The sequence below is a fragment of the Cyprinodon variegatus genome, unplaced genomic scaffold (genome assembly GCF_000732505.1).
Source record: "Cyprinodon variegatus isolate N-32 unplaced genomic scaffold, C_variegatus-1.0 Scaffold427, whole genome shotgun sequence".
Lineage (NCBI taxonomy): Eukaryota > Metazoa > Chordata > Actinopteri > Cyprinodontiformes > Cyprinodontidae > Cyprinodon > Cyprinodon variegatus.
In genome coordinates this window covers 66,061-82,695 of record NW_015150880.1, presented here as the reverse complement: position 1 = coordinate 82,695, position 16,635 = coordinate 66,061, and the positions used below count along the sequence as shown (strand labels likewise).

The following is a 16,635-nucleotide window of genomic DNA, read 5'->3' as shown; positions in this document are numbered from 1 at the left end:
AGGAATATTTTCGAAAAGGTGCTTTAATTTCAAGAACTAGTTACTGCATTTAAGGAAGTGTGAATTCAAGTAAGAGTGGGGTTGTCAAGGCTGTCCAAGGGGGAGATAAAGTATATAAGGTTGCCGAATGGTAAAAAGCAGATTTATTCGTCCTTGAAGAGCACGGATGGCTATCTCAGGAAAACATGTGTAGCTCTCCGTGTCCAAGTGCCGTATGATCAGCCCATCAGAGAGTCAGTGACAGCAGCACTATTGTCAAGGCCATTTCAGTGACAAGTTTACAAGAAGCTCCCGAGCGACAGTGACATGAGTGTGATTGAAAGTCATCTTACAGTGTGTGATGTGGAAAGTCAAAGAGACCATACTTTATTTGTAAATCTAAAAGATAAATAGCTTTCGCATCATATTCTAGCACAAGTACTTTCATAAAGCTATCATGTTTAACAATATTCCAACACAAAACAACCCAACAATGTGACTTGATGCAAATTAGGCGAGTTGCATCAAAGCTGAAGACACAAACACATCCATTCTAGCACTACAGGAGACACATACCAGTGACTGACAGTGTTTTGAAACAGAGGGAATGTTTGAGGGAAAAATAGCGCAAGCATTTATTGTTCTCACAGCAAAGCAGATTCGGAGCCACATAGCAAACATGCAACATACCCGTCGTTGTATGAGGCATCATGGCGTGCTGATGCCAGAATGTCCATCTCAATCAGGTTGTCCTGCAAAGTCTCAAGGAATGCCTGCTTTGCTATATTTCTACACACAGGTGGAAAGATGGATATGAAGCTAGAGTGAGAAATGCATGCAATATAAAACACAGAAATGGCAGTAGAGAATGTGATCACCAAACAAAATCAATACCAGCTAAAGAAAGAACGTCACAATGGATGGCATGTGATAGAGAGACCAAGGCCCTTATGGAACTACTTCTAAAGAAGAGTGAGACAAATGACATCTAGCTCTTTTACTGCTCTCATCTATGTTCTGCCATACCTTGTTTTGTTTGTGCCCTGTCCTTCTCTGCAAGCGTCTTGCTCTTCTCTGATAAACATTAGAGTATTCTGGCTCCTTTATGGTTGTGGTTGGAAGAAAAGAAATGCATCACTTACTGTACATGTCAAAACCTTGCTTTAGGCATGTTAGTATCATTTTTTACAAAAAAATAAATTTATAATTTATAAACTAATCAGTAGAGATGCACCGAGACATTATCTGCTGGACAAAATTGGCCAAATTTACACTTGAATCTTGAAAGTCAACAGACAAAAACACCCGTTATTGTGGAAGATGATAAAGACTAAGGTGAACAACATGTAGCTGAGCAGCAGGATTTGGTTTCTGGTCATTATTAATACATTTAATAAGAGTTCACAATGAAAGGCAACTTAATTATCCCTTTAAGTTGTTAAAAAATGAATGCATAATTTAACAATCAGACAATTAATAGTAAATCACTCCCTTAGATACAGTGTGAATTCACCAGACCTTATTTAAAGGTAGGTTTTCGAGATTAAAAAACAAAAAATGAAATAAATATTTTGAGAGCATTTTCCTACCTGTAATATGATATGGATCCTTTACACTTAAACATATATATTTTTTAGAGATGGAATAACATGGGGTAGCATAAAGAGGGCATGCCTGTCAACTAATAGCTTGTAGAAGCTTTTTTTTTATGTATTCCAACTGTCTAGCAGCATGACACATCTTGACCTAGAAATATTTGCCCACTCTTCTTTGTAAAAACAATCCAACGCTGTCAGATTGTGATGCCATATTCTGTGTACAGCTATGGATGCATCTCCCAACAGATGGGATGTATGCATGAGATCCTGTTCTGGTGATGTCATTCTATTGTTTTGTAGCTGCCTCAGATGCTGCATCTTGGACAGGTCATCATTTGAAATGAAAGTGTTCTCAACCTGATTGAATAATGATTATACAAAAAATAAATAAATATATTAAATACAATCAAATTTTGTGGGTGTTGATCAATGCTCTGGGCTGTTATTATGTTAAAAGATGAATTCCATCTTCATTTTCTGCTTTCTAGTAGAGGCCTAATGTTTTTTGTGCCGGCATGAAGCCGAGCTCTGTATTTCTTCAAAATTTCCTCCACCTTGGCAAAGAGCAGTGTTCCATCTGAAGGAAAAATAGCCCCAAAGCTTGATACTTTTACCACTACTCTTTTCCACGGTTATAGGTTTTCTTTTTTTGCTTTGTTTTTGTTTTCTTTCTCTTTTAGCAAAGCTTTTCATTTTTCTGCATGAAACAGGCATCTTGTAATTATTCCAAAAGCTTTACCCATGGTTTCATCCGAGCATAACAATTTTTTCCACATGGTTTTGCTAGGATTTAAATTATGCTTTTTTCCTTTTTTTTCTTCCAAATTAAAACATTTAATTTTTATTTTTCAAACCAGCATATGCGCCATAAATTTAAAGGAATACGGTCAATTGTTTTCAGATGTACTACACAGTCAGTACCTATCTTTATGATTTTACTGGGGCTCCTTCAATACTACCATAAGTCCGATCCATAAGTATGTCCAATGGTGCTTTTTTTCTCAGATGCCTTAAAAGCTCTCAGTGTATCACGGCTTTTGTTATTACTCGGGACAAAGAACATTCAATCAAATTAAAGTGGAGGTACTTTAAATGATGGCAGGTTTGGATTGCTTCCCAATAAAATGGCAGTAATTGTGAAAATAGAGGCATGCTCTATTAAAGAGGGTATGCGCTAATGCAAACAAGACAACTTATTTCTTGTAAAACCAAAATAATTGTTCTACTGATGACAAATACATTCTGCAAATGCATGAAATAGAAAAAGAAATCATTAATTTTATCAAATAGAATTCAAAGCTGACTAAAATCGATGTTGGAAAACAAATTTAGTGAGTGTAAATCAGCCATAAATTCTGTAATCGGTGCATCTTTACTAATTATTGATTAATTACAACAGTTTATTGTTTAATGGATGCAGCTCTGCAAATTACACATGTTTAGTTCATGTTTAAAGTGTCTAGAGGCTTGAGGTTCCTTTCTCCCCCAAAGTGAGTATTCTGTTCCATAAGGAAGTACTCCAATGCAATGGAGAAATGAACTGTCCACATGCAATGGAAAGGCTGAACACGTTCAGTGGTCCAAGAGAAAAGGCTGAAATTTGATGCATTCCCCATGGAGCTCAGCAGTGGACCCTCCTCAGTTTCAGCTCTGAGGATGAATGCAAAGTCCAGTGTAGCAAAAGATTTAGAGTTGTTTAGGAACTCTATAGAAGTGAACATTAAAGGTCAACAGAGCCATGAAACTACTGGCATCTCTCCTCTAGTAGACATTCACTATTAAACGAGGCATCTGAGCCATTTAATTTAATAAGAGAAGCAAGAGAGCCAACATTATAGTATTAAATGTGTAAAAAGTAAAATAAACAATCCATACAGGCTCCATGAGGAAAGAATTAAGGATTTCAGTTTTACTATTTTTTCAATTAGATTTTTTTTAGGTTATGGGTTATTTATAAAAACTGTGTTTTTATTAAAATTATTTTCTCTTTTCAACATCTGTCTTCTGCTATGCATAGGGAATACCTTTGCGGCATTATTTTGAGCTGGATGATGTGCAATCATTCATTATACTTTATACTGCCCTACCAGCTGAAACTGATTTTCATTTTCCTGTTGAATGAACCGTCTCACAACAGCCAAGGGAAAAGACAACAAGTCTCTTTATGAATGTTTTTTTTCTAGTTGTAAAAAAAAAAAAAAAAAAAAGAGCAATTAGTATTTTCCCATCTAAAATAGTAAATTATTTAACGTGTTTGTTGTTTCAGGGGTAGATTCCGAACATGTATAAATGTAACAAGATAAATAATACAAATATTTACCTTATTTGTTTTATAAGTCCAACAGGTAAAACTGATTCTACCCAAAATCACTGTCAGATTTAAATATTGGGCTGTCCTACTTAAAGCAAAGTAAGAGAGTTTGCCAATGACCCATTTATTAAGATTCAATGGCAACTGGTGACTTGATTAAAAGGGTTTGAAACTGGAAATTTAAACCAGAAAAGCAACCGAATATCAAGACATCTAATTGAGCACAGCATGTGCATCAATAGGCATATATAAAAATTAATTAATATAAGTATTTTTAATGTTTACGGAATAAAAAAGGATCGTAAAAACAGATGCGACTTGTCACCTGTCTATCTGTCTTACTGCAACTATATACCTGGAGGTTGGGTGTGACATTGCCTTTACTCCTAGTATGAATAATCAGGGGCAGAGGTGTAAGGACTGGAGAAACAGATCTGAATGCTGTTTTCTATCTTCTTATATTGAAGTTCTTAAATAAAAATTTGAATTTGTAACTTTAAATATCAGCAGGTCAAAGCGGGTTTGTTGCATTCCAAATCTAGGTGAAAAACAAGATTTTAATTGGTTAGTTTTTTTGTTGGATGTAGATGTTTTTCAGAATATTTTGACACTAACAAACAACTGGTCAGCTACTTTTAAACAGTTCAGATTTACAGGATAGGATAAAATAAACACAGACAAACTAGAAGAAATACTAAATCAGTTTGTGGATACTGTTTCTAAATCTATACTGGGGCGTTGCTGCCAGTTAAATTGCAGCACAAATTTTAAGCCAAAGAGGCTTTTTTTGCTAGAAGGAATTTTTAGCTCAAGATTTAAAAGAAAACTTTTGCATGTTAAAAAATGGAGAAGCAAGTAAATTGGCAACACATCTCAGACTTTATCATTATCACTCTTTGATAGCTGAGTTTATCAGTTAAACTCCAATCTGAACAGTATTACATTCATTACAGCTCTGACAAAATATAGTTTTCAATCACTGTTCAGCGACACTTTTACTTTTGGTGAGAAAAATAATTTTTTAGGAGAAAGAATGTTTCAGAAGAGGAGACGGAGTTTTCCTTTCATTCCAAGGGCCTTCATCTCTAGGAAAAGGGTATATTAGTATAAATGAAGGCAAAATCTGAGAAACTTCTGAGAGGAGAAAAATTGTTACCTTAGTGTAACTGTTCAACTGCTCTGACTCAATCCTAATTATTAAATCTACAAAGGTGGCGAAGTCTATTCTCAATTTAAGGAGTATTAAAGAAATTGTCTCAGCTGGTAACCTGGCTTCAGCCATGACTGGGTTTCTCTTTGTAAAAAATTTCATTCTTTTAAACAGAGATTATCAGACAGAAGGAGGTATTTTTTTTTTTTTTTGCCTTTGTATTCTCGATAATACCAGTCAAAGAAATGCCAAAAGATATTCCCTTAGTTTCAGTACTACTTGACAAATCTACTTTACACAAGGGCCCTCCTATTGAGAAATGTGCTAGAGAACAGAGAGTTGATTAATATGAAATAAATAGACACCAAGGCTGAAGTGGAGGAGCTATGAAGCTTGCACACTGGAGCCTGGATGCAATTTTTGTATTTTTCTAACATGATTATAATTAAGCTGCTAGTTAAACTCAGCCGATATGGCTGGAAGTCTGCAACTATTTGATGAAAAACCAAAACAAGCACTTTTCTCTTGTTTGCCACCAAAAACATGTTCATGGAAAAGTTCGGCCTTAGGTCCAAGCAGGATTTATTTTCTTGCTCCGCTCCTTGTTAACACTGTGGGAACTTTATATAAAGCTGACAACATGAAAAGCTGAGTTCGATGGCAGAAGCTTGAGCTCATCCCTAAAGATGCCAACATGTCTACCTCACACATTGTTAGGGAGACAAGTTGCACGGTACCTTGTTTCCAGCGGGATGTTGCTGTTGAGGAGCCAGTTGTCCTGCACGCTGCCAGAGTCTTGACCGCTGCCGGGACCCTCAGGGGGAGCGGAGCTGTCTGTGGGTGCAGGACTGGCGTTGCTCCGAGGAGTGTAGTTGCTCCTGTTTAACGAGTTAATAGAGGCTGCATGGAGCTGATGATTGGGCGAGTGAGAATGGGAGAGGGGTAGCGGAGGTGTCCGCAGCCGAGAATGATTTTGAAAGACTCCGTCTGAAAACAGAAAAGAAATACAACATCAAACAGAAGGCATTTACCTAAAACGAAAAGGAAAAAAAACAGTCATCAAAAGATTACTTTGAGAAACTTTTTGGTCCTTTTTACCTTTGAGGTTACCATCAAAGACTGGCTCATGATTTGTTTGCCAGCAGAGCAAAAATATGACTGATCTATTGAGGTTTTTAAAAATGTATTTGGTGTTTGTTGAAAGCTTTTTAAGAAAAAAAAATCCTTTTGGTGTTACTCTTTAAGCATTCTCATAAATAATTTACAAAGGACTGTTTTGATTTAATTTTTATTCCCTGTTAAAAGTGGACTAAATACAATTTTCCAATGGGAAATGCTACATATTACAGCTACCAATGCCAAAAGTCATTTTTTTTTGTATGTATTTTTTTCTTATTGGGCAAAATGAAAACTTATTATAAAAGCAATTGTTTTGTATTAGTAAAATCTAAACATAGTTTAAAGTTTTCTTTAAATTCATAGGGCAATCAGGTAATTAAATATAGCTTGTATTTCCCTGACTGTTAAATTAAGCCTTTAAAAAAATCAAAAAGGCAACTTAAATAAGACTTATTAAGCAGACCTAGTCAAAGACAACTAAAGCAAACACAAAACCTATTATTTCAATGAAAGGTTTTAGCATTAAATTTAAAAAAAAATCCAGAATGGACCTAAATGACCTAAATTGCCCTGTGCGTAAAAAATAGGACCTGTTATGCCAAAGTGAAATACACTGAAGCATCCTTAAAAGCTAGAAAAAATGCCAAGATCCAAAAATTAAAATAAAATAATAAACAATCAAGAAGGTAATTTAGATCTATTAATTTGGAAAGAGACAGAAAACTTTTCTAAAGTTTAGAGAGAATGGTTTAAATATAGAACAGTTGTAAAGCTTTGCAGAAGAGGCCGGCTAGCACGACCTTTTAAAAAGCTGCATGTCCCATGGCATCTAATGTAAAGGCAAGAACACAATTCAGTAAAAGAACATCATACTTTACTGCAGTTGCAATAAAAATGTTTGGTGATAGTTTGACAGTCTGGGGCTGTATTTTTGATGCTTCAGGACAGGAAAGATCTGTGATCAATGGAACCACAAATTCTGACATCTTTCAAAAAGTCCTAAAGGAGAATGTCCAGCCATCTCTTTGTGACTTAAAACAAATAGATCTGCAGCAGGATAATGATGGTGTGGATTGACATAGTCAAAGTCCTAACCTAAATTGTATATAGATGTTGCGGTATGCTTTTACAACAGTCTCTCAAGCAGGAAAACTTTCCAATGTGACCGAATTACAACAATTCTCCCAAAATAAGAGGGACAAAATTCCTGTATTGTGCTGTAAAAGGCTCATTGTAAGTCATTACAAACAACCAATTGGAGTTGTTGCTGCTAAGGGCAGCCAAACCAAGTATTATTGTTAGGGAGTTATTACTTTTTCACATAGGGCCATACACACTGAAAAAAATAATGTTACCACTTTTGTCATTTACTTAATCATATTTAGTTACTTTAACATAATTGTTTTATGTCCTACACTGCTATAAAAAAAACAATTGAGTTAAAGTAACTAAATATGATTAATTAAATGCCCAAAATATTTTTGTATTATTATTTTTTCAGTGTATAGCACTTTTTCCTCCCTTGTTTTAAAGAATCCTAATTTGAAAACTGCATTTTATGTTTATTGTTGAAATAATCACTAATTGACAACATTGCTTTGGACAAAAATACATGCAACAAATGTTTATTTCTTTGAGTAAAAAAAAAACAACAACTATTGTTACTCTTATAGCTTACAATTACCTAACGATGGTCTGTCATAATTAATTTCATAAACATATTGAGGTTTGGGAAAATAATCATGGGGTATGAATGATTTTCACAACACAGTATTAAGTGCACAGTATGTCCAGGTTTATGAACTAAAAAATCAAGTTAAATTAAAACTAAACCGAACCTTCCTGGCATAGCATTGACACAAACGTTTTCACACCAACAGTTTCACTCACAAATTAACAGAATCTTACAAATCCTTTAATGACAAACTACAAAGATCTCACATGAAACGAGCTTAAAATAACAGATCCTCTCCTGCTCATTATTTTTTCTAACTGATCTCCACCACTGTGTGCTCTCTGCCTCCCACTGAGACCGGTGTAAGTTTACTAAGAACAGACACGGATTGGCTTGTTTAAACAAATGAGCTAGCCTCTTCCTGAAGTTGACAAAGCCTTGCAGCTTTTTAGGCCAATCATGTGGGTTAGGGAAGACAGCATTTCTTTCATTAACAATGCATGTTTCTCACAACTTATTAGCAGATTTCAAATATAAAGTTACATGGGTTGTATGGCAGGAATCAGTAATAACTGAGAACTTAGTAAGAAGTGCCAAACTGACTCTTTATTTAGTTGCTGGTAGAGAAGAAGATGAGGCAGCCTCTAGTTCCTTTCTCACTGTTTGATACCCTACACTCCATGAGATCGAGCACTGATGTCTTTTTGCACTCTGTAGCCATTTATTTCCACGTCTTCTAAGTCATTCATCAATCAATGAACTGCTGGCTTTACAAAGAAAGGCTTTTCTCTGTAGCTTTGAGCCTCCTTTATTTCACAGGTATCCTCAGGACTAAATTGCCAATTTACAGCTCAGAGGGCAAAATGCAGACACAGAGTTGGCTTATTTCCTAAAATAAACCCCTTCATTAGAGCAATACGGACTCATGTCAGTCAACAAGTTAGGACTCCTATTAGTTTAGTTTTCAGGGTTAAGAATCACAATGGTCACTTATCAACACGTGTCAATCGTCAGATAGACCTAAGATTTAGCTGGCAAATGTGTTGCATTAAATCACCTGTTTTCCAGCTTATACATCTTCAAAGTCTTTAAAACGAAATAAATTACAATTGCTGGAGTTCAGGTTTAGTTTTAGATAATTTCTCACATTAAAAGCAGCAAGTCTTGTCTTTGTAGAGATGATTTATTACTTGGAGCAGTTAAGACACTTAAAGTATACTAGCGTGAGGTAAAAGGACACAGTGGTTGATGAGCTCCCTCCTGCTCAGTTATGTATCTTATCCCTGAGGCCATTCATAAGGTTATGCTAATTAGTTACAGAGATGACACAAATACACAGCAAAATATATCTAAAGGACAAATGCATTCCTGCTCCAGAAGGCATCCACTGCAGTCCAAAACAAGCATTTTACATCCTGGAGCGTGACCATTGAGCAAATGTGGACTAACAACTAATTTATCTCAGCAAAATCTTTCTTTTTTTTTTTTCTGGGACCATGTTCTTAATAACTGTGCATAGTTTAGCTGAAAAGCAAGAAAAGACTCACAACAAATAATTCATAGGCAAGATCTCTAAACTATATGCAATGTTAATCTAATGTGTTCACACACTGTTGTTTATCGAGCACAAATATAAACACTATTCATAAGATGAATATTTTAAACCAATAGTACAGAATAAGAGTTCCTCAAATTGTTCATCAGTCTGTAATATTAAGGCTGATGTAAGAGCTCTTATATATAGTAGTAAACAATCTCCCTGTTTTGATTTGAGAGACTGACACCTGAATTTGTATCTTTCTGCAGTCTGTAGCCATTGGCTTCATAGAAATTTTTTTGACCTCTTGTGCAACTTACAATTCAGCATCTTAACAACCTGCTTTGAGATTTTGTGTGGCCTTCCTGACCCAGTTGCTGTCGTTTCATTTTCAGTAATCGTAATACCACTAGCATTTAACTATACTTATCAATACTGAGGTAATTTCACAACAGGACTGATTGCACAGGTGGCATCATGCTATAATTAACAATAATTCAGGAATTTAAAGCACAATAATCTTTTACTCCAAGTACATAATAGATTTAACTATATTTAAAATCAGATATTTGCTTATGTGCAAATATCCACCTATAATAACGATACAGCTTATAACTTAACATGCGCAAAACATAGGGAGTTAATTGTACATCAAATACCCTGCCTGACAGTGAGCATACTTCTCTTTGTCCTGCAATACACATTTTCCCAGTGCAAGGTTAAATACATGCTAGCCTTGTAAAAACCAAAATGAAATGAGAAATAAAACCTTTTGTGTTACAAAGCATGGGACAGCACGACCCACGCAGATGTGGCAATTCAGCAACAATTATTCACTACCATCCAAGGAAAAGAAGAGAAAAAAAAATTAATGGTTTTCTATTGACCTGCTTTGCGCAACAACATTGCCAAGAAAAGGAGATTCATTTGTTATGAGAGGAACAGAGAATAGAGACCTTGCTACAATGGCCAAACATTCGCATCACATTCAAAGCAGAGGCCTGATGATATCCATTCAGTCTGGGGAATGTGGGGGTTTCATTTTTCTTCCTAACAGATGCATGCAATGGTTAAGGCCTCCTGATGCTTTCTGAGACAAGTAATTAAGGCGAATCCACTTCATTAGCCAAGACCTCATCCCCCACATTGAGAAACAACGGGAATTGTAAGTTGCTATAATTGCTCACAGAAAGATGTCCAGTCTGTTAGGAAATAACTCCACAAAAACAAAGTAAAGATTTAAGATATATTCTATTACACCACAAAATGACCAACAATATATTTCAAAATATGCTAATTCAAAAGATTTCACACAACGCAAACATTTCCAATTCTAAGTGAACCAAGTTAATGTTTGGCTGGCATGGAACCCCCTGCTGTACGTGTCTAATTGTTCTGTATTAATCAGAATATTTTAGAGGTGGATTAGTCTCTGTGGTAAATTTCTGAAATGCATCAACATCTTTTGATATTGAAATTCTAGAGTTGAGAGGTAGTTTTATTTTTATATAAACACCCTTCGCTCTGCCAGGGCTGATGGGTTCTGCCAAATTTTTCTTGCAACGAATGCAATGAATTCAAACACCCAGAAAAAGGTCCAAATTAGAAACGTGACCATGCTGAAATAAGACAGCGTAGCATGCCTGAAAACTAACATTTCCTTTCTGCAAAATCATTTGTACCACAAAAGTCAATTAAAACACATATCTAATAATGTCCTCCCTGAACTACCTTCTGTTTTTTGCTTACCCTGATTTTGGCACACCAGCTTGAACAAATTATAGGGACTAAAATCAGCATTGCACTCATCCTGGAAAGAGTTACATGTGTTATAGTATACCAGTAAATCAGCCTTTTGTGAGACGGGTTCAGATTTAAGCAGATGCTTTGCTTCCAGATGTTAGATTTTGCAGCGACACAACGCTATAATTTCCACAGCAGGAGTAATCAACAACAACATAAACACCAATCAATATACAGTGATGCTAAAAAGCTGCATGTAGTGCTGCACCCTCTTTATGTGGTTATACATTTAGTTTGACAGTTGCATTTGCTAAACCCAGTAAGACTAGGAATGTTCTGTCAAATACACATAATATGTACGATATTCCAAGCCTAAAACAAGATAAATACCTAATATAAGTTAGAATAAAAAAACACTTCACAGTTGTTTTTTCCGCAAAACCTGGCCTGAATTCTTGACTTAATTTGTATGTAGAGCCGAGGGAAATGTGTCTCCCTGAACAACAAAAGTGCATAACAGACGACCACATCTGATGATATAAAGTGATAGAATATGCCCTAAACATCCACTCAGCCCATCGAGGTGCAAATCGTTTAATGGAGAATTAATCAAAAGTCATCCAGCAGCAATATAAATCATCAGATCTCGCTGGCTCAAGCCACATCCCGGATGGTTAATCGCAAGAGCAAAATTTCCAGCCGAGTAAGATTTGTCTTTAAAAATACAAATAGAATTTGTCATGAATGCAGTGAAGCAGCACAACATAGTGGCTCTGTGGAGCTGGTGTTCTCTCCAAGCCCTGCTGTTTCTTACCCCATTAAAAAAAAAAATCTGAGGGGAAAGAGACATGTGGGAATTCTAGCTGTCTTCCAAAGAACCATTTGAGATGTAACAGGTACCACAAACAACACACTTCTCGGCTCTTCACTGGTTCTCCCTTAGGGAAAAACAAGTTTGTAGAATGCAAATAAAGCTTGATTTTTACTACCAACCACAAGAAGACAGATGTGCTGCTTTTGAAGAAGTAAAACAAGCTGCTGCCAGGTTTCACAAAGAACACCGATTTATAAAAACTATTATAAAAAGCCCCTGCCCCAGTTTTCAACCTAAATCCATTAAGACCAGCACTGGCATATGTTTTACACGGCCTTCCTTAGATCTCATAGATTTTCTGTCATTCTTTGAGCTACCTTAGCAAGAACAAGACAAGTGGCTACGTATACTCTCTTCTGTATGCCACTCTGCAACAAATCCATCAAGAGGTTGAAGATTTTGTTAGAAGGCACAGATGGTCTGCAATCATCATGCATTTAAATTTATGTCAGTGGAAAGAAGATATGTAGGTTTTCTGAATGGGTAACTGGAAACTGACAAACAACCTGGCAAATATAAATGGATAAATTGTCTATTGACCTCACTATACTGATGACTTACAGTGCTTTGTAAAAGTGCTTACTGGCCTAGGACTTTCCCCTTTTCTCATTTAACAACAACAACCTTTGGCATATTTTACAGAGTTTTTGTGTGAAAGAACAAATAGTAAAGCAGATTCTGTAAGATGAAAGAAGTTGTAAACAAACAACCTTAACAGTGTGACATGCATAAATATGCATCCTGCCTTACCCTATTACCTTGATATAACATTTAGTTTAGCCTAAAAACTGGTGGAATAATTATTAAATGAACCCATTACAATTCTCCTATGATGCTGTCCACCAGTGATGTAGATAATATGACAGACTATCCAGGGAGGAGCTAAATACTTCTTAAAATAGTAGATGCAAACAAATGAAAATTTTATTTTTCACTAAAACCTATTTTATAAAACAATTATCAGCTTCACAATTTACCCCATATAGACAAGTGGAAAAGGACCAAATCTTTGACCAATATTCAAAATGCTAAGTGCTGAACAAACAACAATCCTGCAACTTACCCTTTCACCCATACACACACATTTGTTCTGCTATATGTAGTGGGGACCATGCATTGACTTGCATTCTATGCCCTAACCATAAAACTAACCCTAAACCTAACCATTACAAATGCATACCTCACACTAACCCTAACCCAATTGAGATTTTAGCCCTAAACCTAACCATTAGCAAAAAATACCTTGTGAGTACCAGCAAAACTTCACCGCTTTACAACAAATGGTCCTCATTGAGGGGGTGAAATTGGAAAAATGGTCCTCACTCTGGGTTCTATACAAGTGCGCACACACACACACATACATACGCACGCACACAAACACACACCAGTCATTGGTCCCCAGAAGTACCTATTTTACTGGGAAATTGTTCCAACAAGGTAACAAAAACATGGCCACACATACACATACAACCACAGCCACTTGAGAAAGATGAAGCAAGTAGCTGCGTAATACTGCAGAGACAGTGAAGCTGGTTAGAACAGATGAGAAGATGGGTAGAGCTAAATACAGCATAATAATGAGAAGAAGAGCGACTGCAAAAGGCTTTAGAAATTTTGGAGCACAGTGACCTCACGCATACAGCCACAATTTTGGCAGAATGGCTTACATCAAAGGATTTTAATAAGTTTGAGCGACCCAGACAAGTTAAAATGTGAATTTGTAGCTATACTCGACAGATACTCTTCATCCAATCATAGTTTAAGCTATTTTATAAAATAGAAATAGATAGGAAACTTTACCATAAAAGACTGGCTCAGAGGGGGCTGCATGTGGACCACATGCTAATCAGATTAACAAAGACACTCCATCTTATGTTAAGATATCAATAAATCACTCTAAGGTTCGTGGTTATTATGAAATGGGGAATGTGAAATGGAATAAGGTTTATTAATATTGTGCAAGCCTCTATAGATAGTAAGAAAATATTCCTCATGTCCAAACTGTGAGTTCAGAAAAATCAGGGTGCCATGTGTTGCTCATGAAAATATTATTTAGCCTCAGATAGTTCTATTCCTCTCGGTGTCGGTGGTTAAATTACTTTCTGGTGTGACCTCTTTTAACCACATTTCTGTTCCATCTTTGCAGACTCAGGGGGGGAATGATTAAGCAGTTCAAATGAAGACATATTTGAATTCACACACGGCTGCGTCCCCGAGCCTTCTGCTCAGCGCAGCATTCCTGCTTGGTCAGCTGCAAGCCGCTCGGAGGGCTGGCCCCTTTCACAGGGCCGTCCGATCGCACTGAAAGCTGATACTGGCCGACCCCATGCTGCTTCGCATTAAGAGATGCTAATACGGGGAGGCTGCAGTGTCTGAGATCTTGCTGCTCAGCATGACAGCGGGCTCTAACTGGCATTCTCCCCAGGAAGAAGACCCTCAGAGAAAGCCGAAGGCCACGCAGAGACACATGCTTGACAATAGGACTGCAGGCTTCAGCGAGCAGCCTCATCAACCTTAGAGGAACCACTGCTTAGTCTTCCCAGAAATAAAAAACAGGACTCGCCCTCACCCCACTCTGAAAATAAATAAAAAACACACAGCAGCCTCGGAGGCTTCTAATGTGAATAATGATATGCCACCGAGAGCTTTCACTTGTTCAAAATCCACCAGAACATTTTAAGTCTTGCATTTGGACTCGAAGACAACCTTGGGCAATTGTAATCGGAAAAGATAAAAACCACCTGTTTTTTTTTTGTTTTTTTTTTGTGGAAGGTTTCCACTATGAAATGATTACTAGAGGCATACGTATTCTTTCTCCTTGTATACTCTCAATAAAAAAAATAAAAAAAACTTTTTTTCTTTCCTACACAGTAGGAGCTACAAACTTAACATTTCTTCAAAGCCTGGCTTGCATATCAAAGAGATCTGATTTGGAATTCTAGTCCTTTTTTGTCACGGTGGCTTTTAAATAGATGTTTTTTGCACATGTAAATCCTGCTCAAATCCTGCCTTGAATACTTAATTCTCCTTTACTTTTAGGAACATTTTCTAAAATTAAAAAACAAGAAAAAACAAAAACAAAGTATTGCATCTGTTTTGTTAAGAAAATCTGAGAATGTGCAATCTTTTTATTACCATTCTAACAAACACATCCAACGCCTCACCCCCATTTTTTCCAACTCTCACTACTTTTTTTTTTGTCACCTTGTGAATATTAGATTTATTTAGTTCTATGTAACAATGTCACACTGAATAGTTTCCAATCAAGTGATTTCATTCTGCAAAAACAAGCCCTGATTGATAGAGTTATTTAGCTACATATATTATTTGCCACAAAACGAATGAACGCAGTGCTGTTCACTGGAGTGAAAGAGTCATTTTTTTCCCCTATTAATCAAAAATGAGAGATACCAGAATGGAATAAACAAAGTTACCCAGCTTACTAAATATTTGGATAAGGAGCTGAAACTACAGGGAGAATAAAGATACAGAGAAGGCTTATCTGTGTAGATTTCTTTATTAATGTAAATTTGGAATTGCTTTGCTGCTCTTTTCAAAATTTAAATGGGAGTTTTACTACCAAGAATGAAAGTCAAAACTCGAAACAAGATTCCATTTGGCCTGTGACAAACAAGATAAGTAAGCCCTGCTTGTGGTTCATCTAAGAATCTAAAACACTTTAGTCTAGATTGACACAACAAGGATAAACATAGAGATCCTACTCTATCTTTGTTTTTGGTCAGGAGCGTTCTTACTTTTAAGAAAACTTTATAGTAAGTGCTTAGCCACACAGTTCTCTACTTCACCGCAAAAAGTATCAATTTTATCTAAATTAAGTGTATTTTTTCTTGAATTGAGAAGGTAAGTGATGCACTTTGCCAATGGAATAAGACAAGACCATAATATCTAAATCTTTTATTTAAGACATTCATATTCTATTAGCGGAAAATTTTATTTGCCACCTCAATTAAAGGGTACATACACTGATATTAAGAATTCTTTTACTTATTTTACAATAGTTTGTGCAGTGTGCACTAAGCCACTTAATGAAACGTTCTACCTAGCCCTAATGACAACCAGAGGTAGTAACTTAAGGTGGTGAAATTCCTCCATAGCCCTCTTCCTGACAGCCTGAGGCTAAACTAAACAATCTACTCATGCAAATCACTTTCATTGTTGTGAGGAAAATCTGACACCGTTAAGGCCAGACCCCCTCCACCTATTTTGCCTTGAGCCAGTCGTGCCACTGCTGGCTGGGTGACCACTGCAGAGGAATTAGCAGGAAGATTTGCAGGGGGATTAATAACTCATTCTGCAGGAGTTCTAAGAAGCCAGTCAGGATGCATTGGAAATTCATATAATTAGACCCTTTGGCTAGTTAACTAGTGAGCTTGATCAATTAGTTAATTATTTATGCTGTTTTAGTATTACTCCAACAGTGGAAGACTGAGGTAGCTGTTTTAGTAATAAGGCATCTATGCTAAAAGCCTTAACAAATTGGTTTTGCATGCAAAAGCCGACATGTGGAAAATTTGTTTCTCTAAACACCAATAATTTTATGAGATTGTGCATGCAGATTACGCCTGACTGCTGTGTTTTAAGATTGTGCATCTGTTTCCAGAATAAAAAAAAACAACAACACTTTAATT

At 36.3% G+C, this 16,635-nt stretch overlaps 1 protein-coding gene across 11 annotated transcripts in view; it reads right to left on the bottom strand.

The window, feature by feature from the left end:
* tenm4 (teneurin transmembrane protein 4) overlaps positions 1–16,635 on the bottom strand; it is a 183,830-nt gene that overhangs the window by 126,652 nt on the left and 40,543 nt on the right. For 5 of the 11 annotated variants that reach the window (XM_015388539.1, XM_015388540.1, XM_015388541.1 and 2 more), the window contains 3 exons: positions 5,776–6,025; positions 1,006–1,080; positions 670–768 (listed from right to left, as the gene is read on the bottom strand). In XM_015388539.1, coding sequence (XP_015244025.1) covers positions 670–768; positions 1,006–1,080; positions 5,776–6,025 — 424 coding nt within the window. The remainder of the gene's footprint in view (positions 1–669; positions 769–1,005; positions 1,081–5,775; positions 6,026–16,635) is intronic. The other 6 variants (XM_015388547.1, XM_015388550.1, XM_015388549.1 and 3 more) reach the window with 3 other exon arrangements.